We start from the raw sequence: 24398 nt of genomic DNA, 5'->3' as shown, positions 1-24398 counted from the left end.
GAGGAGGTCGGGGGTGGCGGGGGAGGGGCGGAGTCTTCCTCTGTGGGGGAGGGGAGGAGTTCTGAAGGGATTTTGGGGAAAATTTGGGAGATTTTGGGGTAGTTTTTGTCTCCCGGTCCTGTTTTCGTGCCGCGTTCGCCACTCCCGGTTCCCCTTCCCGGCTCCATTCCCGGCCCCTTATCCCGGTTTTAATTCCGGGGTTTTATCCCGGTTTTTATCCCCAATTCCCGTTTTTAATCCCCATTTTTATTCCCCATTTTTCCTCTCACCCGGCGGCAGCAGCGGTTCCTCGTCCGCCATGTTGGGCGCTGGTCATGTGACAGCAAGCACGTGATTTTCCGCGGGTAATCCATATTTGGAGATGAGGAGGCTCAGCTTAAAGGGAGGTGAATCCATAATAGGACATGAAGGGCGTGGCTTTGCCACGAGCGAATCCATATAAGGAATACCGTGGGGAGTGGCTTAGGATCTTGTAAATAATAAGTAGGTGCGGTTTTATGCTATATTAGGGGAAAGAGGCGTGGCTATAACCATATATGGTGCGGCATGGGCGTGGTTTGGGTACCTTCTGAGGCGGTGCCGCCATTTTGTCCCGCCCCCTTCCCTCCCGCCGCTCCCCTCAGGAGCCGCCGCCATTTTGCCCCCCCATCCCCGTTCCATTCTCCAGTCATGGCGCTGGTCTCGGCCGATTCGCGCATCGCGGAGCTGCTGGGGGAGCTGCACCAGCTCATTAAACAGACGCAGGTACCGTAATTTCTTTTAGGATATCCCAATTTTCCTTTAGGATTTTTCTTTGCTCCTTAGGATGCCCCGTTTTCCATCCCCGATCCCCGTTTGCTCCACTTTTCCCTGATTTCTCCTCACCGATCCCGTTATTTCCTTCCCATTTGCCCTCACGGACCCCAAAAATCACCCATTTATTCCCAAATCACCTTTTTCCCCTCACGGAGGTCCTGTTTCTCCCTCATTTTCCCTCACAAATTTCCATTTTCTCCTCATAAATCCCCCGTTTCCCCTCAAAATCTCCAGTTTCCCTTCACAAACTTCACAAAATCACCCATTTGTAGCCCTAAAGCCTGTCCATTTTACCCAAAAATCGAGCATATCCTGTCCTAAAGTCACTTATTTTATTATAAAACCGCCCATTCCTATTGCAAAATGGCCCGTTTTATCCCAAATTCACAAATTTTACTCTAAAATCGACCGATTTTACCCTAAAATTGCCCTTTAGTTGCCCCCAAATCACCCGCTTCTACCCCAAATCCCTCTTAATTTGCTCAAATTCACTTTTCCCCCTCCAATCCCAAATTTTTCTCTATTTTTCCCCTCAAAATTTCTCTTTATCAACTCTAACCCCCAAAACCACTCATTTTTCCCTCAATAATCTCCATTTATTAACTCCTACCCCCCAAATCCCTCATTTTCCCCTCAAAACTTCCTATTTATTAATTCCTACCCCTCAAAAATCCTCATTTTCCTTCATAAATCTCTATTTATTAACTCCAGCCCCCAAATATCCCAATTTTTCCCTCATAAATCCCCGTTTATTAACTCTAACCCCTCAAATCCTTCATTTTTTTTCTTAAAATTTCCAATTTGTTAATTCCTACCCCTCAAAATTCCTCATTTTCTTTCATAAATCTCTATTAACTCCAACCCCCAAATTTCCCAATTTTTCCCTCATAAATCCCCCTTTATTAACCCAAAACTCCTCTTTTCCCTCCCTTTTTTCCGCATTCCCCCCCTTTTCCAATACTTTTTTCCTCATTTTTCCCTCTTTTTTCCCAAATTTCCCCAATTTTTTCCTCGTTTCCTCCCTTTATTCCCAATTTCCCCAATTTTTTTCCAACTCTCCCCCTCAGGAGGAACGCTCCCGCAGCGAGCACACCCCGTTTTCCATCCCCGATCCCCGTTTGCTCCACTTTTCCCTGATTTCTCCTCACCGATCCCGTTATTTCCTTCCCGTTTGCCCTCACGGGTACCAAAAATCATCCATTTCACACCAAAATCTCCTCTTTCCCCTCACGGACCCCAAAAATCACCCATTTATTCCCAAATCACCTTTTTCCCCTCACGGAGGTCCTGTTTCTCCCTCATTTTCCCTCACAAATTTCCATTTTCTCCTCATAAATCCCCCGTTTCCCCTCAAAATCTCCAGTTTCCCTTCACAAACTTCACAAAATCACCCATTTTTAGCCCTAAAGCCTGTCCATTTTACCCAAAAATCGAGCATATCCTGTCCTAAAGTCACTTATTTTATTATAAAACCGCCCATTCCTATTGCAAAATGGCCCGTTTTATCCCAAATTCACAAATTTTACTCTAAAATCGACCGATTTTACCCTAAAATTGCCCTTTAGTTGCCCCCAAATCACCCGCTTCTACCCCAAATCCCTCTTAATTTGCTCAAATTCACTTTTCCCCCTCCAATCCCAAATTTTTCTCTATTTTTCCCCTCAAAATTTCTCTTTATCAACTCTAACCCCCAAAACCACTCATTTTTCCCTCAATAATCTCCATTTATTAACTCCTACCCCCCAAATCCCTCATTTTCCCCTCAAAACTTCCTATTTATTAATTCCTACCCCTCAAAAATCCTCATTTTCCTTCATAAATCTCTATTTATTAACTCCAGCCCCCAAATATCCCAATTTTTCCCTCATAAATCCCTGTTTATTAACTCTAACCCCTCAAATCCTTCATTTTTTTTCTTAAAATTTCCAATTTGTTAATTCCTACCCCTCAAAATTCCTCATTTTCTTTCATAAATCTCTATTAACTCCAACCCCCAAATTTCCCAATTTTTCCCTCATAAATCCCCCTTTATTAACCCAAAGCTCCTCTTTTCCCTCCCTTTTTTCCACATTCCCCCCCTTTTCCAATACTTTTTTCCTCATTTTTCCCTCTTTTTTCCCAAATTTCCCCAATTTTTTCCTCGTTTCCTCCCTTTATTCCCAATTTCCCCAATTTTTTTCCAACTCTCCCCCTCAGGAGGAACGCTCCCGCAGCGAGCACAACCTGGTGAACATCCAGAAGACGCACGAGCGGATGCAGACGGAGAACAAAAGTAAAAAAATTCTGGTATTTACTGGGAATTTTGGGGGGATTTTGGGGGTTTTTGGGACATTTTGACCCCCAAAATCCCCTTCAGTTTCCCCCTATTACCGCACCAAGCTCCGAGGGCTCTACACCACAGCCAAAGCCGACGCCGAGGCCGAGTGCAAGTGAGTCCAGAATTCCCGTTTTTAAATCCAAAACCCCTCAAATTCCTCAAATTTCTACTTTATTCCTTCAAATTCCCACTTTTCCCTCTCAGATTTCCAATTTCAACTCTCATATTTCTGCTGTTTCCTTATTAATTTCCACCTTTTTCTGTCATATTTCTGCTTTTCCCCCTCAGATTCCCACTTTATCCCTTCAAATTCCCAATTTTCCCTCAGATTTCTTCTTTTTTGCTCCAGATTCCCACTTTTTCCCCTCCGATTCCCACTTTTTTCCCCCCTCAGATTCCTAATTTTCTCCTCAGATTCCCACTTTTCCCCCTCAGATTTCTGCTTTCCCCTTCAAATTTTTTCCCTCTGATTTTTTTCCACCTCCAATTTCTGCTTTTTCTCTCAATTTTTCTCTTTATCCCTTCAAATTCCCACTTTCCCCCCTCAGATTTCCCCTTTTCCACCTCAAATTCCCAGTTTTTTCCTTCAGATTTCTGCTTTATTTCTCCAGTCCCACTTTTTTTTTTTCTGTCCCACTTTTTTTTTTTTCTGTCAGATTTCCCATTTTTTTAACCTCAGATTTCCATTTACCCTTAAAATTCCTAATTTATCTCTCCAGATTTCCACTTTTTGCCCTCAGATATTTTTTCTACTTTCAGTTTCTGCTTTTTATCTCAAATTCCCACTACCTCACATTTCCATTTACCCTTAAAATTCCTAATTTATCTCTCCAGATTTCCTCTTTTTGCCCTCAGATATTTTTTCTACTTTCAGTTTCTGCTTTTTATCTCAAATTCCCACTTTATCCCTTCAAATTCCCACTTTTTCCCTCCAGCTTCCCACTTTTCCCGCTCAAATTTCTTCTTTCCCTTTCGAATTTCTACTTTTTTCCTTCCATTTTTTTTCCACCTCCAATTTTTCCTTTTTCTCTCAAATTCTCTCTTTATCCCTTCAAATTCCCATTTTCCCCCCTCAGATTTCCCCTTTTCCACCTCAAATTCCCAGTTTTTTCCTTCAGATTTCTGCTTTATTTCTCCAGTCCCACTTTTTTTTTTTCTGTCCCACTTTTTTTTTTTTCTGTCAGATTTCCCATTTTTTTAACCTCAGATTTCCATTTACCCTTAAAATTCCTAATTTATCTCTCCAGATTTCCACTTTTTGCCCTCAGATATTTTTTCTACTTTCAGTTTCTGCTTTTTATCTCAAATTCCCACTTTATCCCTTCAAATTCCCAATTTTCCCTCAGATTTCTTCTTTTTTGCTCCAGATTCCCACTTTTTCCCCTCCGATTCCCACTTTTTTCCCCCCTCAGATTCCTAATTTTCTCCTCAGATTCCCACTTTTCCCCCTCAGATTTCTGCTTTCCCCTTCAAATTTTTTCCCTCTGATTTTTTTCCACCTCCAATTTCTGCTTTTTCTCTCAATTTTTCTCTTTATCCCTTCAAATTCCCACTTTCCCCCCTCAGATTTCCCCTTTTCCACCTCAAATTCCCAGTTTTTTCCTTCAGATTTCTGCTTTATTTCTCCAGAGTCCCACTTTTTTTTTTTTTCTGTCAGATTTCCCATTTTTTTAACCTCAGATTTCCATTTACCCTTAAAATTCCTAATTTATCTCTCCAGATTTCCACTTTTTGCCCTCAGATATTTTTTCTACTTTCAGTTTCTGCTTTTTATCTCAAATTCCCGCTTTATCCCTTCAAATTCCCACTTTTCCCCTCCAGCTTCCCACTTTTCCCGCTCAAATTTCTGCTTTCTCCTTCAAATTTCTACTTTTTTCCTTCCACCTCCAATTTTTCCTTTTTCTCTCAAATTCCCACTTTATCCCTTCAAATTCTCACTTTTCCCCTCCAGATCTTCTCTATTTCCCCTCATATTCCTGCTGTTTCCCTGCAAATTTTCCCTTTTCCCCTCAGTTTCCCTCACAATTCCCTCCTAATTTTCCGCCCACCCTCCTCCCCTTTTCTCCCCAAAAACCCCCTTTTCCCCCCAAAATCCCCCCCTTTTCCTTTCCCCACCCCTTCCCACCTTCCAAACTCCACTTTTCCCCCCAATTTTTACCTTTTTCCCCTCTTTTTTTATCCTCCTCAGCGTCCTCCGGAGAGCTCTGGATAAAATCGCCGAGATCAAATCCCTGCTTGAGGAGCGCCGCATCGGTACGGCCGCTAGGGGGCGCTGCCGCGCAGCTCCCCTCACGGCCGGGAAAAAGGCGGGAAAAGCCTCAAACCCCTCAAAACCCCTTAAAACCGTTCAAAATTCCACCCAAATCCCACAAATTTTGATGGGATCCGGGTCTTTTTTAATGTTTTAACTCTAGCGGCAAAAATCGCCGGGATTTACAGCGAGGCAGAGCCGCCGAGGAAGACGATGAGGAGAGGGGTGCTGATGACGCTGCTGCAGCAGTCGGCGATGACGCTGCCGCTGTGGATCGGGAAGCCCGGGGAAAAGTGAGGAAAAATGGGTGAAAAAAAAGGGGAATTTTTGGGAATAATGGAGGTCTGGGAGGGTAAAGAGGGATTTGGAGGAAAACCGGGGATTTTGTGGGGAAAAACGGGGAATTTGAGGGAAAAAAGGGGGGCTTTAGGGTGCCGGTGGTGGGGCTGGTGTGGGTTGGGAAATGTGGGGAAAAGTGAGGAAAAATGGGGAAAAATTGGGAATTCTTTGGGATAATGAATGTTTTGGGAGGGTAAAGAGGGATTTGGGGGGAAAAAGGGGGAATTTGTGGGGAAAAAAGGAGATTTGGGGGGAATAAAAGGGGGTTTGATTGAGCTGAGGATGGTCGTGCTTTGCATTGGGAAATGTGGGGGAAAATGAGGAAAAATGGGAATTTTGGGGAATAATGAGGGATTTGTGGGGGCAAGGGGGAATTTGGGGAATTTAAGAGAATTTTGGGGGAATTTGTTGGAATTTTTGGAGGGAATTTGGGAAAATACAGGGAATTTTTGGGAATTTTTATGTGGAATTATGGAGGGAATTTGAGAAAATTTTGTGGAATTTTTGGGAATTTTTATGTGGAATTCTGGAGGGAATTTGAGGAAATTTTGTGGAATTTTTATGGGGAATTTGAGAGATTTTTTGGGGGAATTCCGGTGGGAATTTTGGGGAATTTTTCTGGGGAATTTGAAGGAATTTTGGGGGGAATTGTGGGGGTTTTTGGGGGGGAATTTTGATAGGAATTTTGGAGGCTTTTTATGGGGAGTTTGAGGGAATATTTATGGGGAATTTTGGAGGGAATTTGAGGGAATTTTGGGAAGTTTTTAATGGGGAATTTGGGGGAATTTTTTGGGAAATTTTGAGAATCTTTTGGGGGGAAAATTTGGGAATTTCTGGAGGGAATTTTGGAGAATTTGGGAATTTTAGGCTCAGGAATTTCGGGGTGCCCCCCCAGACCCCCTCCCCTGTGCGGGGCCGTGCCGGCCGCCGGTGACTACGTGGCCAAGCCCGGGGACAAAGTGGCCGCCAGGGTCAAGGCCCTGGAGGGGGACGAGCAGTGGATCCTGGCCGAGGTGGTCAGCTACAGCCACGCTGCCAACAAGTGAGTCACCCCCAAAATCCCCCTTTTTCAGCCCAAAATCCCCCTTTTTCAGCACAAAACCCTCTTTTTTCCGCTCAAAAATCAGTTTTTTTGTGTCAAAAATCAAATTTTTTGCATCAAAAATAAAATTTTTTAGGTCAAAAATCAAATTTTTTGGGTCAAAAGTCAAAATTTTTTGCATCAAAAGTCAAATTTTTTGCATCAAAAATCAATTTTTTTGGGTCAAAAGTCAAATTTTTTGCATCAAAAATCAATTTTTTTTGCGTCAAAAATCAAATTTTTTGTGTCAAAAATCAAATTTTTTGCATCAAAAATCAAATTTTTTTCTTCAAAAAATAAATTTTTTACTTCCAAATTGGTTTTTCTTTGCATCAAAATCTGCTTTTTTTGGCTTCAAAATGAGCTTGTTCTGGGTAAAATTGGCATTTTTTGGGCACAAAATTCACAGTCTTTGTTCAAAATATGTTTTATTTGATAAAAATTCACAGTGGTGGGTTCAAAATAGGCTGGTTTTGGCCTCAGAATTCACATTTTTGGGTCAAAATTCGAATTTTTCTGTTCAAAATTTGGTTTGATTGGCTCAAAAGTCCCTTTTTTGGCCTCAAAATTTGCTTTTTAGGGTCAAAATTCCCTTTTTCAGGCCAAAATCTGCTTTATTTGGCTCAAAATTCACATTTTGGGCTTAAAATTCAATATTTTGGAACAAAAGTCACTTTTTCAAGGACAAATTCTCCTTTTTTGGCCTCATAATTCAAATTTTCGGGAGAAAATTTGCTTTATTTGCCCCAAAAATTCACAGTTTTGGGCTCAAAATTCACTTTTTCTGGCCGAAGTTCACTTTTTCGGGCTTAAAATTCACAATTTTGGGCTGAAAATTTCACTTTACTGGTCTCAAAATCTGTAATTTTGCCTCAAAAATGACATTTTTGGGCTAAAAAATTCCATTTTTTTCTCAGGATTTGGGTTTTGAGTTGTGTTTTTTTCCCCAGGTACGAAGTTGACGACATCGACGAGGAAGGGAAGGAGTGAGTGACAAAAAAAACTTCTCAAATTTCCTTTAAAATGCCCCAAAATCCCTGGTTTTCCTGTCAAAATCACGGAATTTCCCACAAAATCCCAATTTTCCCTGCCAAAAATCCCAATTTTCCCTATAAAACCCAAAAATTTTCACAATTTTACCCCAAAAATTCCAATTTTTCCTGACAAAAATCCCAATTTTTCAACAATTTTCCCCCATAAAAATCCCATTTTTTTCCCCATTTTCCCCCAATTTTCTCCCCAAATTTTTCCCCATAAAATTTCCAATTTTCCCCCGTAAAACCCCCATATTTTTCCCAAAAAAATCCTTTTTTTTCCCCCAAAAATCCAAATTTTTCCTCATAAAAGTCCCAAATTTTCCCCTGTAAAATTCCCATTTTCTCCCCAAATTTTTTCCCATAAAAATTCCAATTTCCCCCCATAAAACCCACAAATTTTTACAATTTTTTTGGTTACAAAATCCCAATTTTTTACCATAAAACTCTCAATTTTTTCACCAATTTTTCCCTGTAAAAATCCCAAAATTTTCTCACAAAAAAATCCCATTCCCCCTCCTTTTTTCCCCCCAAAATCTCATTTTTCCCCCAACTTTCCCACATAAAAGTCACAATTTTTTCCCAAAAAACTTCAATTTTTTTCTCCATAAAATTCCCATTTTCTCCCGTAATTTTCCCCATAAAAATCCAAATTTTCCCCCAGTTTTTCCCCATAAAAATCTCATTTTTCCCCCATAAAAATCCCAATTTTTCTCCAATTTTCCCCCATAAAAGTTCCAATTTTTTCCCAAAAAAATTCAATTTTTTTCCCCAAAAATCTTTTTTTTCCCCCATAAAATTCCCATTTTCCCCCATAAAAATCCCATTTTTTGCCCCCCCAAAAAATTTCATTTCTCCCCATTTTCTCCCCAAAATTTATCCATAAAAATCCCAATTTTCACCAATTTTCCCCCATAAATGTCCTGAACTTTTCTCCATAAAAGTCCCAAATACTTCCCCAAAAAAAATCCCATTTTTTCTCCCAAAAATTCCAAATTTTCCCCCATAAAAATCCCATTTTCCCCTTCAAAAATCCCATTTTCTCCCCAAATTTTTCCCCTTAAAAATCCCAATTTTTCCCCATAAAAACCCCAATTTGCCCCCAATTTTCCCCCATAAAAATCCCAATTTTCCCCCGTTTTCATCACAAATTTTTTCCCATAAAAATCCCAATTTCCCCCCATAAAACCCCCATATTTTTCCCAAAAAAATCCCATTCTTTCCCCCATAAAACTCCCAACTTTTTCTCCCAAAAATCCCAAATTTTCCCCTATAAAAATCCAATTTTTTCCCCATTTTCGTCTCAAACTTTTCCTCATAAAAATCCCAATTTTCCCCCAATAAACCCCCAAATTTTTGCCATTTTCCCCTTCAAAAATCCCAATTTTTCCCCTATAAAAATCCCATTTTCTCCCCAAATTTTTCCCCTTAAAAATCCCAATTTTTCCCCATAAAAATCCCAATTTCCCCCCAACTTTCCCCCATAAAAAACCCAAATATTCCCCATAAAAATCCCAATTTTTTACCAATTTTTCCCCCACAAATCCCATTTTCTCCCCATAAAAATCCCCTTTGGCCCCCCAAAAAATCCTATTTTTTCCCGCCAAAACCCCAATTCCTCCCCATAAACCCCCCCAAACCCCCCCAAACTTTCCCATTTTTCCCAAAATCCCCTTTTTTCGCCCCAAAAACAAGGCGCCACACCCTGAGCCGCCGTCGCATCATCCCCCTGCCCCAGTGGAAAACCAACCCCGAGACGGACCCCGAGGCTCTGTTCCACAAGGATCAGCTGGTGCTGGCCCTGTACCCGCAGACCACCTGCTTCTACCGCGCCCTCATCCACGCCCCGCCCCAGCGCGTGAGTGCCCGGCCCAAAATCGGCCGAAATCGCCCCAAAAATCCGCTTGAAAATGAGGATTTTTGGGAAAAAATCGACGCGGCCACTAGGGGGCGCTGTGGGTAAAGGGAGGGGGTTGCTAAGGGGCGGGGCTTGTTGCTAGGGTGGTATTACCATAAAAGGGAAAATCAAGGCAGGTGCTAGAGGGCGCTGTGGGAGCTTGGAGGGGTTGCTAAGGGGTGGGGCTTGTTGCCAAGGGAGGTGTTACCATATAAGGGGAAATCAACATGGGCAGTAGGGGATGCTGTGGGTAAAGGGAGGGGGTTGCTAAGGGGCGGGGCTTGTTGCTAGCGTGGTATTACCATATAAGGGAAAATCAAGGCAGGCGCTAGAGGGCGTTGTGGGAGCTTGGAGGTGTTGCTAAGGGGTGGGGCTTGTTGCCAAGGGAGGTGTTACCATATAAGGGAAAATCAACATGGGCAATAGGGGGCCTTGTGGGTAAAGGGAGGGGGTTGCTAAGGGGCGGGGCTTGTTTCTGGGGTGGTATTACCATATAAGGCAAAATCATTGCAGCCACTAAGGAGCCCTGTGGGAGCTTGGAGGGGTTGCTAAGGGGCGGGGCTTGTTGCTAAGGGAGTTGTTACCATATAAGGGAAAATCAAGGCAGGCGTTAGGGAGTGCTGTGGGTAAAGGGAGGGGGTTGCTAAGGGGCGGGGCTTGTTGCTAGGGTGGTATTACCATATAAGGGAAAATCAAGGCGGGCACCAGGGGGCGCTGTGGGTAAAGGGAGGGGGTTGCTAAGGGGTGGGGCTTGTTGCTAGCATGGTATTACCATATAAGGGAAAACCAAGGAAGGCTCTAGAGGGCGCTGTGGCAGCTTGGGGGGGTTGCTAAGGGGTGTGGCTTGTTGCTAAGGCAGGGATCACCATGTAAGGGAAATGCTAAGGTATTGCTATATTTGTTGCTAGCATGGTATTACCATATAAGGGAAAACCAAGGAAGGCTCTAGAGGGCGCTGTGGCAGCTTGGGGGGGTTGCTAAGGGGTGTGGCTTGTTGCTAAGGCAGGGATCACCATGTAAGGGAAATGCTAAGGTATTGCTATATGAGGGGTTGCTAAGGGGTGTGGCTTGTTGCTAAGGAGAGGCATTGCTATATAAGGGGGTTGCTAAGGGGTGTGGCTTGTTGCTAAGGAGAGGTATTGCCACATAAGGGGGGTTGGAAAGTGCCCTATTACCTTATAAGGAGGTTGCTAAGGGGCGTGGCCTGTTGCTATGCACCTATTACCATATAAGGAAGCAACCTGGGGGCATGGTTCCTTTTCTAATTCTTATTTTTTCCCAAAAATCCCAAATTTTTCCCCAAATTTCCCAGCCCCAGGACGATTATTCGGTGCTTTTCGAGGACACCTCCTACGCCGACGGTTACTCCCCACCCCTGAACGTGGCCCAGCGCTACGTGGTGGCCTGCAAAGAGACCAAAAAAAAGTGAAAATTGGGGAAAAAACACCCAAAATTCGGGAAAAACGACCCAAAATTCAGGAAGAGCGGCCTGGAATTAAGGGGGGAGGGGAGAATGGGGGAAAAAAATGAGATTTTTGGGGGGAAAAATGGAAAAAATGTGATTTTTTTAAGGGGAAAAATGAAGGGGTTTTGAGGGGAAAATGTAATAAAAATTGGCATATTTCTGGAAAAATTTTGGGGTTTTTTATCAAGAAAAAATGGGGTTTATGTGGGGGGAAAAATGGGATTTAAAAGGGGAAAAACGGAAAAAAATCAGATTTTTTAACGGGGAAAAATTGGGATTTTTGTGGCAGGAAATAGGGAGTTTGTGGGGGAATAAATGGGATTTTTTTGTGGGGAAATTGGGATTTTTATGGGTAAAAAAATGGGAATTTTGGGATTGTTTTTGGGGAAAAATAAGGATTTTTATGGGGAAAAACGGGGTTTTCATGAGGAATAAATTTGTAGTTTTTGGGCGCAAAAAATGGGATTTTTAGTGGGAAAAATTAAGATTTTTTTGGGGGAAAATTTGTTGTTATTGGGGGAAAACAGAGTTTTGGAAGGAAAGTGAAAATTCTTTTGAGAAAAAATTGAAATTTTTAGGGGGAATATTTGGAATTTTTAAGGGAAAAATTGAGGTTTTTTTGGGAATAAAAGTGGGATTTTTCTGGGCAAATTTAAAATATTTTGGGGTTTTTTAAGGGAAGTAATTGGGATTTTTGGGGGGTAAAATGAGGGGGAAAATGACTCAAAATTTAGGAAAAAATGGTGAAAAAATGCCTTGAAATTTGGGGAAAAAAGCAAAAATATTTTGGGAGGTTTTGCAGAATTCAAAAAAATTACTTTGAGGGAAAAAAAATTGGGGGAAAAAATGGTGAAAAACTGGTCAAAAATGGGGAATTTGAGCTCTCAAAATGGCGGCCAAAAGGGGGCGGGGCAAAAGGAAATGATGTCACATGGGTGTGGCCCAACAAAGCCACGTTACTTTAAGTAATAATTAACAAATTAATTTTGTTATTTAAAAAATGATTTAATTACAAATAAATAAATTTAAAATGCTAAAAAAACTCGTGGTGGGTGTGGCTTCATGTGGGGGCGGAGCTTGTGATGATGTCATCAGGCTCCACCCATTCCTCTTCAGGATCCGCCTCTCCCAGGCAGCGACGAATCAGATCTCCCCACAGGAGATGGGTGTGGCATCTGGGGGTGGGGTCAGAGTGAGGACACGCCCCCTTAGACAAAGCCCCTCCCATTTCAGCTGAAATTTGGGTTTCCTTATAAGGAAAATACTCCCCTAGCAACAAGCCCCACCCCTTAGCAACACCTCCAAGCTCCCACAACGCCCTCTAGCGCCTGCCTTGATTTTCCCTTATATGGTAATACCACGCTAGCAACAAGCCCCGCCCCTTAGCAACCCCCTCCCTTTACCCACAGCGCCCCCTAGTGGCCGCGTCGATTTTTTCCCAAAAATCCTCATTTTCAAGCGGATTTTTGGGGCGATTTCGGCCGATTTTGGGCCGGGCACTCACGCGCTGGGGCGGGGCGTGGATGAGGGCGCGGTAGAAGCAGGTGGTCTGCGGGTACAGGGCCAGCACCAGCTGATCCTTGTGGAACAGAGCCTCGGGGTCCGTCTCGGGGTTGGTTTTCCACTGGGGCAGGGGGATGATGCGACGGCGGCTCAGGGTGTGGCGCCTTGTTTTTGGGGCGAAAAAAGGGGATTTTGGGAAAAATGGGAAAGTTTGGGGGGGTTTGGGGGGGTTTATGGGGAGGAATTGGGGTTTTGGCGGGAAAAAATAGGATTTTTTGGGGGGCCAAAGGGGATTTTTATGGGGAGAAAATGGGATTTGTGGGGGAAAAATTGGTAAAAAATTGGGATTTTTATGGGGAATATTTGGGTTTTTTATGGGGGAAAGTTGGGGGGAAATTGGGATTTTTATGGGGAAAAATTGGGATTTTTAAGGGGAAAAATTTGGGGAGAAAATGGGATTTTTATAGGGGAAAAATTGGGATTTTTGAAGGGGAAAATGGCAAAAATTTGGGGGTTTATTGGGGGAAAATTGGGATTTTTATGAGGAAAAGTTTGAGACGAAAATGGGGAAAAAATTGGATTTTTATAGGGGAAAATTTGGGATTTTTGGGAGAAAAAGTTGGGAGTTTTATGGGGGAAAGAATGGGATTTTTTTGGGAAAAATATGGGGGTTTTATGGGGGGAAATTGGGATTTTTTTTCCCATAAAAATCCCAATTTCCCCCCATAAAACCCCCATATTTTTCCCAAAAAAATCCCATTCTTTCCCCCATAAAACTCCCAACTTTTTCTCCCAAAAATCCCAAATTTTCCCCTATAAAAATCCAATTTTTTCCCCATTTTCGTCTCAAACTTTTCCTCATAAAAATCCCAATTTTCCCCCAATAAACCCCCAAATTTTTGCCATTTTCCCCTTCAAAAATCCCAATTTTTCCCCTATAAAAATCCCATTTTCTCCCCAAATTTTTCCCCTTAAAAATCCCAATTTTTCCCCATAAAAATCCCAATTTCCCCCCAACTTTCCCCCATAAAAAACCCAAATATTCCCCATAAAAATCCCAATTTTTTACCAATTTTTCCCCCACAAATCCCATTTTCTCCCCATAAAAATCCCCTTTGGCCCCCCAAAAAATCCTATTTTTTCCCGCCAAAACCCCAATTCCTCCCCATAAACCCCCCCAAACCCCCCCAAACTTTCCCATTTTTCCCAAAATCCCCTTTTTTCGCCCCAAAAACAAGGCGCCACACCCTGAGCCGCCGTCGCATCATCCCCCTGCCCCAGTGGAAAACCAACCCCGAGACGGACCCCGAGGCTCTGTTCCACAAGGATCAGCTGGTGCTGGCCCTGTACCCGCAGACCACCTGCTTCTACCGCGCCCTCATCCACGCCCCGCCCCAGCGCGTGAGTGCCCGGCCCAAAATCGGCCGAAATCGCCCCAAAAATCCGCTTGAAAATGAGGATTTTTGGGAAAAAATCGACGCGGCCACTAGGGGGCGCTGTGGGTAAAGGGAGGGGGTTGCTAAGGGGCGGGGCTTGTTGCTAGGGTGGTATTACCATATAAGGGAAAATCAAGGCAGGCACTAGAGGGCGCTGTGGGAGCTTGGAGGGGTTGCTAAGGGGCGGGGCTTGTTGCTAGGGTGGTATTACCATATAAGGGAAAATCAAGGCAGGCACGAGGGGGCGCTGTGGGAGCTTGGAGGGGTTGCTAAGGGGCGGGGCTTGTTGCTAGGGTGGTATTACCATATAAGGGAAAATCAAGGCAGGCACTAGGGGGCGCTGTGGGTAAAGGGAGGGGGTTGCTAAGGGGCGGGGCTTGTTGCCACGGGAGGTGTTACCATATAAGGGAAAATCAACATGGGCAATAGGGGGCCCTGTGGGTAAAGGGAGGGGGTTGCTAAGGGGCGGGGCTTGTTGCTAAGGGAGGTATCACCATTTAACAGGAAGGTTAAGGTATAGCTTCTTGAGTGGTTGCTAAGGGGTGTGGCTTGTTGCTAAGGGATGTGTTGCCATATAAGGCAATTGCTAAAGCATTGCTTTATGAGGGGTTGCTAAGGCGTGTGGTTTGTTAAGTAGAATGATTGCTATATAAGGGGGTTGTTGGGGGCGTGGCTTGTTGTTAAGGAGAGTCATTGTCATCTATGTTGTCTGACTCAAAATCGGCCGAAATCACGCCACAAATTCACTTAAAAATGAGGATTTTTGGGGAAAAATCAATGCGGCCACTAGGGGGTGCTGTGGGAGCTTGGAGGGTGTTGCTAAGGGGCGGAGCTTCTTGCCAAGGGAGGTCTTACCATATAAGGGAAAATCAACATGGGCGATGGGGGCACTGTGAGTAAAGGGAGTCGGTTGCTAAGGGGCGGGGCTTGTTGCTAAGGTAGGGGTTACCATATGAGGGAAAATGAATGTGGGCACTGTGGGTAAAGGGAGAGGGTTGCTAAGGGGTGGGGCTTGTTGCTAAGGGAGGTGTTACCATATAAGGGGAATGCTAAGGTATTGCCTTATGAGGCGTTGCTAAGGGGTGTGGCTTGTTGCTAAGGGAGGTATTACCATATAAGGGAAATGCTAAGGTATTAATTTACGAGGGGTTGCTAAGTGATGTGGTTTGTTGCTAAGTAGAATCATTGCTATATAATGGGGTTGCTAAGGGGTGTGGCTTGTTGCTAAGGAGAGGCATTGCCGTCCATGTTGTCTGACTCAAAATCGGCCGAAATCACCCCAAAAATCTGCTTGAAAATGAGGATTTTTGCGAAAAAATCAACGCGGCCACTAGGGGGCGCTGAGGGTAAAGGGAGGGTGTTGCTAAGGGGCGGGGCTTGTTGCTAGGGTGGTATTACCATATAAGGGAAAATCAAGGCAGGCACGAGGGGGCGCTGTGGGAGCTTGGAGGGGTTGCTAAGGGGTGTGGCTTGTTGCTAAGGCAGGGATCACCATGTAAGGGAAATGCTAAGGTATTGCCATATGAGGGGTTGCTAAGGGGTGGAGCTTGTTGCTAAGGAGAGGCATTGCCACATAAGGGGGGTTGGAAAGTGCCCTATTACCTTATAAGGAGGTTGCTAAGGGGCGTGGCCTGTTGCTATGCACCTATTACCATATAAGGAAGCAATCTGGGGGCATGGTTCCTTTTCTAATTCTTATTTTTTCCCAAAAATCCCAAATTTTTCCCCAAATTTCCCAGCCCCAGGATGATTATTCGGTGCTTTTCGAGGACACCTCCTACGCCGACGGTTACTCCCCACCCCTGAACGTGGCACAGCGATACGTGGTGGCCTGCAAAGAGACCAAAAAAAAGTGAAAATTGGGGAAAAACGACAGAAAATTCGGGGAAAACGACCAAAAATTTGGGGAAAACGACCCAAAATTCAGGAAGAGCGGCCTGGAATTAAGGGGGGAGGGGAGAATGGGGGAAAAAAATGAGATTTTTGGGGGGAAAAATGGAAAAAATGTGATTTTTTTAAGGGGAAAAATGAAGGGGTTTTGAGGGGAAAATGTAATAAAAATTGGCATATTTCTGGAAAAATTTTGGGGTTTTTTATCAAGAAAAAATGGGGTTTATGTGGGGGGAAAAATGGGATTTAAAAGGGGAAAAACGGAAAAAAATCAGATTTTTTAACGGGGAAAAATTGGGATTTTTGTGGCAGGAAATAGGGAGTTTGTGGGGGAATAAATGGGATTTTTTTGTGGGGAAATTGGGATTTTTATGGGTAAAAAAATGGGAATTTTGGGATTGTTTTTGGGGAAAAATAAGGATTTTTATGGGGAAAAACGGGGTTTTCATGAGGAATAAATTTGTAGTTTTTGGGCGCAAAAAATGGGATTTTTAGTGGGAAAAATTAAGATTTTTTTGGGGGAAAATTTGTTGTTATTGGGGGAAAACAGAGTTTTGGAAGGAAAGTGAAAATTCTTTTGAGAAAAAATTGACTTACAAGGTAAAACACATTTTATAACAAGCTCCGCCCCCTGGCAGCCATCTTGGAATCTTTCTTACAAGATAAAACACATTTTATAACAAGCTCCGCCCCCTGGCAGCCATCTTGAAATCTTTCTTACAAGATAAAACATATTTTATAACAAGCTCCACCCCCTGGCAGCCATCTTGAAATCTTTCTTATAAGATAAACCACACTTTATAAGCAGCTCCACCCCCTGGCAGCCATCTTGCTACCTTTCCTTATAAGGAAGAAGGCCTTAGAAAGAAGCACCGCCCCCTAACAGCCATCTTGGAAAATTTCCATATAAGGTAATGGATGATGAACAAGCCCCGCCCCCAAGCACAAGCCCCGCCCCTTTCTCACCTGGGACAGGCGCCCCCTACTGGCAGCAGCTGCCGGGGCTCCGGGGCCAGGAAGAGCCGGGCCAGGCAGGCGGGATGGGCGGCCATCTTGCACTGGGGGCGGGGACAGCACAAAAGGGGCGTGGCCTGTGCCTAAAAGGGGTGTGGAAACGTCAAAACCCAAAAATTCCTGCTCCAAAAGCATTCATTTGTATAAAATTTAAATTTAAGAAGGTTTTATTGATTTAAAAGCACAGTCGTTAATTAAGAAATGATCAGGCCACGCCCAAATTCTAAAATTTGCATAATTCAATATTTTTAAGCAGAAAAATTCACCAATTTTTAATTTTTACACCTGCAGAGGTCACGCCCCTTTTAGGCCACACCCACTTTCCAGACCATTGGCTGTACCCATTTTAGCCACACCCCTTCACCTCATAAAAAGCTCCACCCACTTTAAGCCCCTCCCACTTTGTCCCATACCCAGTTAAGCTCCACCTATTCAAGCACCTCCCACTTTAAGCCCCTCCTACTTTCAACAATTCAAGCCCCACCCCTTTAAGCCACACCCACCTCATTAAACCGCTAAACTCCTCCCCTTTTAAGCCCCGCCCACATCATCAAACAATCTAAGCTCCTCCCCCTTTAGCCCAACCCTCAAGCCCCTCCCCTTTAGGCCCCACCCTTTAAGCTCCGCCCCTTACCTCCCCACACAGGCCACACCCACAATCCTCCACCTCCACCTCTTGACTCCGCCCCTTTTTCCTTTTAAGGCGCGGCAGCCCCGCCCCCTCCTCCTCCACCACGTGAGGGGGCGGGGCCAACTCCAGGGCGGGGCGCGGTGGGCGGAGCCAGCGGATTTTTAACGGGAGGCGGGACCAGGGCGGGGCCCGGAGGAGGCGGGGCAAGAGGCGGAGGGCGAAGCTGATTGGCTGCTCCCGGGGGCGGCGAGGGGGCGGGGCCAAGAGGCAGCGGGAGGAGTTTGGGTGTTGCCACGCCCACTCGAACTGAAAGGAAGGGGCGGGGCTTAAGTTTTAAGAAAAGGGGGAGGGGTTTTGTTGGGATTAATGAGGTGGGCGGGGCTTGAGTGGGGTGAGGATTAAGTGGGTGAAGCTTAAAGGAATAATTAAAAAGTGGGAAGGACTTTAAAGGGGAGAGTTTTAAATAGGGCTTAATGAGGTGGGCGGGGCTTAATTGGGTGGGGTTTAAAAGTGGGAGGAGCTTAATTTATAAGTGGATTGTTTTAATTAGATTTAATGAGGGGGCGGGGCTTGCATGGATGCGGCTAGAAAGTGGGAGGGGCTTAATGTTAAGGGATTAGCATAGGATTTAGTGAGGTGGGCGGGGCTTACATGGGTGGGGTCTTAAAGTGGGAGGAGCTTACATTAATGGAAGAGTTTCAGCTGGATTAATGAGGTGGGCGGGGTTTGTAGGTTGGGTTTAAAAGTGGGAGGGGCTTAAAGGAGGAGGGCTTTTAGACATATTAGTAAAGTGGGCAGGGCTTACATGGGTGGGGTCTTAAAGTGGGAGGAGCTAATCTTAAAGGAGGAGGGGTTTAATATGGATTAATGTGGGCGGGGCTTAAATGAACAGGGTTGAAAAGTGGGAGGGGCTTAAACTATAGAGGGGTTTAAGATGGATTAATGAGGTAGGCGGGGCTTAAGTGGGAGTGGCTTAGATAAAAAGAGGAGGGGTTTTAGATGGATTAATGAGGTGGGCGGGGCTCCAGTGGGAGTGGCTTAAAGGAGGAGGGGTTTAAGGTGCATTAATGAGGTGGGCGGGGCTTCTGTAGGGTTTGTTTCAAAGTGGGAGGGGCTTAAAGGAGGAGGGATTTAAGATAGAATAATGAAGTGGGTGTGGCTTGAATGGGTGTGGTCTTGAAGTGGGAGGAGCTCATCTTAAAGGAGGAGTCGTTTAAGATGGATTAATGAGGTGGGCGGGGCTTAAATGAATGGGGTTGAAAAGTGGGAGGGGCTTAAACTAAAGGAGGAGATGTTTAAAATGGATTAATTAGGTAGGCGGGGCTTAGGTGGGAGTGGCTTAGACTAAAACAGGAGGGGTTTAAGATGGTTTAATGAGGTGGGCGGGGCTAAAAAGGGGGCGTGGCTCACCCTGAGGGCGGCGACGTCGGAGGGGAAGCCGTGGACGAAAAGTTCCATTTCCCTTTGTTTGGGGAAAAATGTTGAAAATTGCCTCAAAATTCATTTAAAATCAAAAAGAACTACTTGAGATAATTAATTTTAAAAATAATTAACGTATTTTTAATTAAATAGTATTGAAAATCTCCCTTTAAACCCCCCAAAATCTCTCTAAAATCCCCCAAAATCCAGCTTTAAATCCCTTTAAAGCCCCCAAAATCCTCTTTTAGCTCCTCATGTCCCCCCAGAATCCGCCTTGAATCCCCCCAAATTCCTTTAAACCCCTCAAAAGTCCTCTCAAATCCCCTTTGAACCTCCCCAAATCCCCCTTTAATCCCTGTAAAACCCCCCCATCCCCCAAATCCCCCTTTAAACGCCCCCAAAACCCCCCTGAGCCCCCCCAAATCCCCTTGAAATCCCTTCAATCCCCCCCGGCTCCCGCACCAGGGCCCTCTCCCGCTGGTCCTGCGGGCTCCCCCCCTCCTCCTGCCGCCGTTGTGCTGCCGCAGCCGCCGCCGCGGATCCACCGTGAAGCCCACGTAGGTTCGGCCCCGGCACCGGCCCTGAGGGGCGGCGGAGCGCAGCAAATACACCGCCCTCATCGCCGCCATCGCCGCCCCACAATGCCCCGGGGCGGCTTCCGGTCCAACGCAGCCGCTTCCGCCTCGGTATAGGGGAGGGTTTGTGCCTCGGTACCCACAATGCTTTGCGAAGAGAGGCATTTCCAATGTGTTTTGCCTCGGCAAAAATGGCGGCGGGTTTGCCTCGGTACCCACAATGCATTGCGGAAGGGTAACGTACTTTTGCCTCGGTAAAAATGGCGGCGGGTTTGCCTCGTTACCCACAAAGCATTGCGGTTGGTGAGGGGGAACTGCCTATTTCTCCAATTCGGTAAAAATGGCGGCGGTTTTCCCTCTGCATCCACAATTCATTAAAGAGGAGGAGGAGGACAGGAGGAGGAGGAAGAGGAAGAACAGGAAGAGAAGAAATTTATTTTATTTTTATGATGCGTTAATTTGTGGAGGGTTTGCCTCGTTACCCACACTGCATTGCGGTCCGTGAAGGGACCTTCCAGTTTTTCCGCCTCGGTAAAAATGGCGGCGTTTTTGACTCGGTGCCCAGAACTCATAAAAGAGAATAAGTAGGAGGAGGAGGAGGAGGAAGAAGAGGAAAAATTTTCTCCTTTAATGCTCGGATTTCCGCCTCGGTAAAGCTGTGGAGATTTTGCCTCGCTACCCACAGTGCCTTGCGACCCCTGAGGGGAAACTTCCGGTTGTTCCGCCTCGGTAAAAATGGCGGCCGTTTTCCCGTGGCACCCACGGGGTTTATGCCTCGGTACCCACAATGCATCGCGAGCCCTGCCATTGTGAGGGATTGCTGCCCCCTCCGGTCCTTACTGGTGTCACTGGTGCCCTCACTGCGGTCATTTCTCCCGTACTGGTTCCGTACTGGTCACTTCTGATCCCGTACTGGTTCTTACTGGTGGCACTGGTGCCTTTAGTGCGGTCACTTCTCTCTTACTGGTCCAAACTGGTTCGTACTGGGCCCTCACTGTGCCCACACGGAATGGGAGAGCTGCACTTCCGCCTCGTTACCCATAAACCCTTGCGAGACACCTACTTTTGCCTCGTTACCCACAAGCCTCTGCAAAAACCTTCCCATTTGCCTCGCTACCCACAATGCTTTGCTTCGTTTCCGCCTCGGTGCCCACAACACCCCGCGCGGAGCGGAAGTGACGCAGGCGGAAGCGGAAATGGAGCCTCCCACAGCGGAGGAGCTGCGGCTGCGGCTCCAGGAGCGGCTCCAGGCCGAGCACGTGGTAATTAATTCCCTAATTAATTAATTAACCGCTGATTATCCGCAGCCGCGGTTTTCTTAGGATGGGGAGGGCGTTAATTAGCCGGGATGGCGGTTAATGGGCGGTTGGGGGGCGTTAATTAGGAGGGGGAGGGGTTAATTAGGGTTAATTAGGGTATTAATGACGGTTGGGAGGGTTTAATTAGTGCTTGGAGGGTTCATGAGTCGGTGTTAATTATGACTTTGTTAACCTGGATTGTAGTTAATTAGTGTTTAATGGTGACTGATTAGCGCCTATCTGGTGTTAATTAGTGGCTAATGGCGGCTAATTAGTAATTATCTTCTGTTAATTAACAGGTCAGGAGTGTTAATGAGTGTCTAACGGGAGTTAATTAGCAATTAAGGTGTGTTAATTAGAGCCTAACAGCTGTTAATTAGCGGCTAATTGGTTCTAATTACTGATAAATGGATCTTAATTAGTGTTTGACAGCTTTCAATTAGTTTGTAATTGGTGTTAATTAACGGTTGGGGTGGTAATTATAGATATTAATTAAATTGCAGTAATGGTAAGAGGTCAATGGGTGTTAATTAGTGAAGAATTGGTGTTAATTAAGTGCTGAAAACAACTAATTGGCATTTAGTGGGTGCCAATTAGCAATTAATAGGTGTTAATTAGCGGTTGGATTGTTAATTGTGTCTCTAATTGTTAACTTTATACATTATTAATTAGATTGTAGTTATAATAGGTGTTTAATAGGCATTAATTACTGTTAATTAGTGCCAAAATTTTGCTAATTAGGGGTCAATAACCGCTAATTAACAGTTAACAGGACTCAATTAGTATTTAATTTGTGTAATTAGTGGTTGAGGGCGCCAATTCTATTGATTAATTAAAGCTCTAATTACAACAAGTGGCTAATGGGCAGTAATTAACACTAATTACTCCTAATTATTATTCATGGCTAACGGCGGGGTGAATGAAGGGTTAATTGGCGCTAATTAGCGCTAATTAGCGCTAATTGCAGGAGGTGCAGGACTCCCCCCAGCTGTGCCAGGGCAGCTTCCGCGTCTTCGTCGTTTCCGGAATTTTCCGCGGCCTCAGAACCCTGCAGCGGCACTTTAAATGGGATTCAATTGGGGAATGGGAGGGGCTTAAGTGGAATTTAAATGGAAAGTGGGTGGGACTTAAATGGGGAATGGGAGGGGCTTAAATGGGGATTGGAGTGGGAAATGGGCGGGGCTTATGTGGGGTTTAAATGGGGAGTGGGCGGGGCTTAAATGGAGATTGAAAAATTAAATGGGCGGGGCATAAATGAGGTTGAAAAGGGGGATGGGCGGGGCTTAGATGGGATTGAAATGGCAAGTGGGCGGGGCTTAAATCAGGTTAAAATAGGGAATGGGCAGGGCTTAAATGAGGATTGGAATGGGAAAGGGGCGGGGTTTAAATGGGATTCAATTGGGGAATGGGAGGGGCTTAAGTGGAATTTAAATGGAAAGTGGGTGGGGTTTAAATGGGGAATGGGCGGGGCTTAAATGAGGATTGTAGTGGGAAAGGGGCGGGGCTTAAGGGGGCTTAAGGTGGAGAAATGGGCGGGGCTTAAATGGGATTTCAATGGAAAGTGGGTGGGGTTTAAATGGGGAATGGGCGGGGCTTAAATGAGGATTGGAATGGGAAATGGGCGGGGCTTGAATCAGATTTGAATTGTGAAAGGGGGGGGGCTTAAATGGAGTTTGAAAATTTAAATGGGGTTGAAATGATGAGGGGCGGGGCTTAAATGGGGTGTAAATGGAAAGGGGCGTGGCTTAAGTGGGGTTGAAATGGGGAATGGTCAGAGCTTAAGTGGGATTGGAATGGGAAAGGGGCGGGGCTTAAATGAGGAAGTGGGTGGGGCTTAAATGAGAGTTGCTAAGGGGTGGGGGGGTTGCTAAGGGGTGTTGATATTGTGAAAGGGGCGGGGCTTAACTAGGACTGGCTGGATGAGGTGGGCGGGGTTTAAAGTGGGTGTGGCAAAGGGGGCGGGGTCTAAAGGGAATGGAGGAGATTAATGAGGGGCTTTAATTAAGCAGATAATTAATGAAGTTAGGGGGTTTAATGGATTGGTTAATTAATTAATGGATTAATTAATTGATTAATTAATTGATTGATTAATTAATGGATTAATTAATGGAGCAAGGGGGTTAATGAGGGGCTTTATGGATGGGTAAATTAATTACAGGATTAATTAATTAATGGCGTGAGGGGGGATAATGAGGGATTTTAACAGATGGGTTAATTAATGGGATTAATTGATTAATTGCATGCATGGATGGATTAATTAATGAATGGATTACTTAATTATGTGAGGGGTTTAATGAGGGGTTTTCATGGATGAATTAATTAATGGATTAATTAATGGATTAATCAATGGAGTGAGGGGGGTTCATGAGCGTTTTTAACAGACGCATTAGCTAATTAATGGATTACTTAATTAATTACATGATGGGGTTAGCGAAGTGGTTATTTAGGGGTAAATTAATTAATTAACGGGGCTAATTAGCGGCTAATTAACCGCAGGCTCGTTAACGAGGCGCTGAAGGAGGAGCTGGGCCGGATCCACGCCCTGGAGCAGCGGACGCTGACCCCCGAGCAGTGGGAGGCGGAGCGCGGCTCATTAGCATAAATCTGCATACCAATTTCCCCCATCCCAGCTTCATTTACATGGATTTGCATAAATTCCCACAGCCCGGCTCTGATTGGTCGAGGCCACGCCCCCTTTAGGGCCTGAAATGGAGGCGGAAGAGGGCGGAGGTGGCGCTCATTTGCATAAGTTTGCATAAAAAGGCAATAAACATTCCTCATTTGCATGTTGTGGTGATGTCATCATTCGTTCAGGGCAGCTCTGGGTGGGGTTACTTTGCATAAATTTGCATAGCAGCAATAAACATTCCTAATTTGCATATAGGGTAATGTCTTCCTTGGGTAAGGACTGATTTGTGGTGTGGCTTATTTGCATAAATTTGCATAGAACACAATATACTTTCCTCATTTGCATATTCTGGTGCCGTCATTGGGTGAGAGAAACTTTGGGGTGTGGTTTATTTGCGTAAATTTGCATAAAGGCTGCAAACATCTCATTTGCATACAGTAGTGATGTCATTGGGTGCAGGCTGCTTTCGAATCGGGTTTGATTTACATAAATTTGCCCAGAGGCAACCAACACCCCTCATTTGCATATAGCAGTGATGTCATCCTTGCGTGAGGGCTTTGCAATGGGGGTAGATTTGCATAAATTTGCATAAAGTCAACCCGCCTCCCTCATTTACATGCCGTGACTTCATCCTCAGGCAAAGGGAGTCTTTAGGATAGGCTTATTTTGCATAAATCTGCATAAAATTTACATAAATTTGCCATTATTTAGCTGGGAGGTGCTGCCAGTCCGAGCCCCCAGCGCTGCCATTGCGGCGCCTCGCGGTGCATTGTGGGTACGGAGGCGGAAATGCCCCTTATTCCCGCAATGCATTGTGGGTACCG

General features: G+C 45.0%; 3 protein-coding genes across 4 annotated transcripts; 2 read left to right on the top strand and 1 right to left on the bottom strand.

Annotated features, from left to right (window-relative positions):
- The first annotated feature begins 604 nt into the window (after window positions 1-604).
- SGF29 (SAGA complex associated factor 29) lies at window positions 605-11151 on the top strand. Of its 2 annotated transcripts, none has more exons than XM_041481779.1 (9): window positions 605-744; window positions 2992-3067; window positions 3152-3224; window positions 5301-5365; window positions 5527-5656; window positions 6598-6744; window positions 7734-7769; window positions 9513-9675; window positions 11027-11151. In XM_041481779.1, exons 1-9 carry the CDS (start codon window positions 670-672, stop codon window positions 11141-11143), a joined length of 882 nt encoding a protein of 293 aa, XP_041337713.1. In that variant the 5' UTR covers window positions 605-669; the 3' UTR covers window positions 11144-11151. The 2 variants fall into 2 exon arrangements, with proteins under 2 accessions (XP_041337713.1, XP_041337714.1); XM_041481780.1 differs by having other exon boundaries at window positions 2992-3081; window positions 3175-3224.
- Window positions 11152-12019: 868 nt separating this feature from the next.
- On the bottom strand, window positions 12020-19815 carry LOC121361267 (structure-specific endonuclease subunit SLX1-like). Its single transcript, XM_041481781.1, has 5 exons — window positions 19535-19815; window positions 19064-19115; window positions 17657-17959; window positions 16975-17105; window positions 12020-12354 (listed from the first exon to the last, which is right to left on the bottom strand). The coding sequence occupies exons 1-5, from the start codon at window positions 19810-19812 to the stop codon at window positions 12240-12242; spliced, it is 879 nt and encodes a 292-aa protein (XP_041337715.1). The 5' UTR covers window positions 19813-19815; the 3' UTR covers window positions 12020-12239.
- Window positions 19816-20759: 944 nt separating this feature from the next.
- On the top strand, window positions 20760-23731 carry BOLA2B (bolA family member 2B). Its single transcript, XM_041481778.1, has 3 exons — window positions 20760-20909; window positions 21913-22006; window positions 23441-23731. Exons 1-3 carry the CDS (start codon window positions 20844-20846, stop codon window positions 23545-23547), a joined length of 267 nt encoding a protein of 88 aa, XP_041337712.1. The 5' UTR covers window positions 20760-20843; the 3' UTR covers window positions 23548-23731.
- Window positions 23732-24398: the final 667 nt, after the last annotated feature.

The sequence above is a fragment of the Pyrgilauda ruficollis genome, unplaced genomic scaffold (genome assembly GCF_017590135.1).
Source record: "Pyrgilauda ruficollis isolate IOZ18807 unplaced genomic scaffold, ASM1759013v1 scaffold566, whole genome shotgun sequence".
Classification (NCBI taxonomy): Eukaryota; Metazoa; Chordata; class Aves; order Passeriformes; family Passeridae; genus Pyrgilauda; species Pyrgilauda ruficollis.
This window is presented reverse-complemented; position numbering and strand designations above follow the sequence as displayed.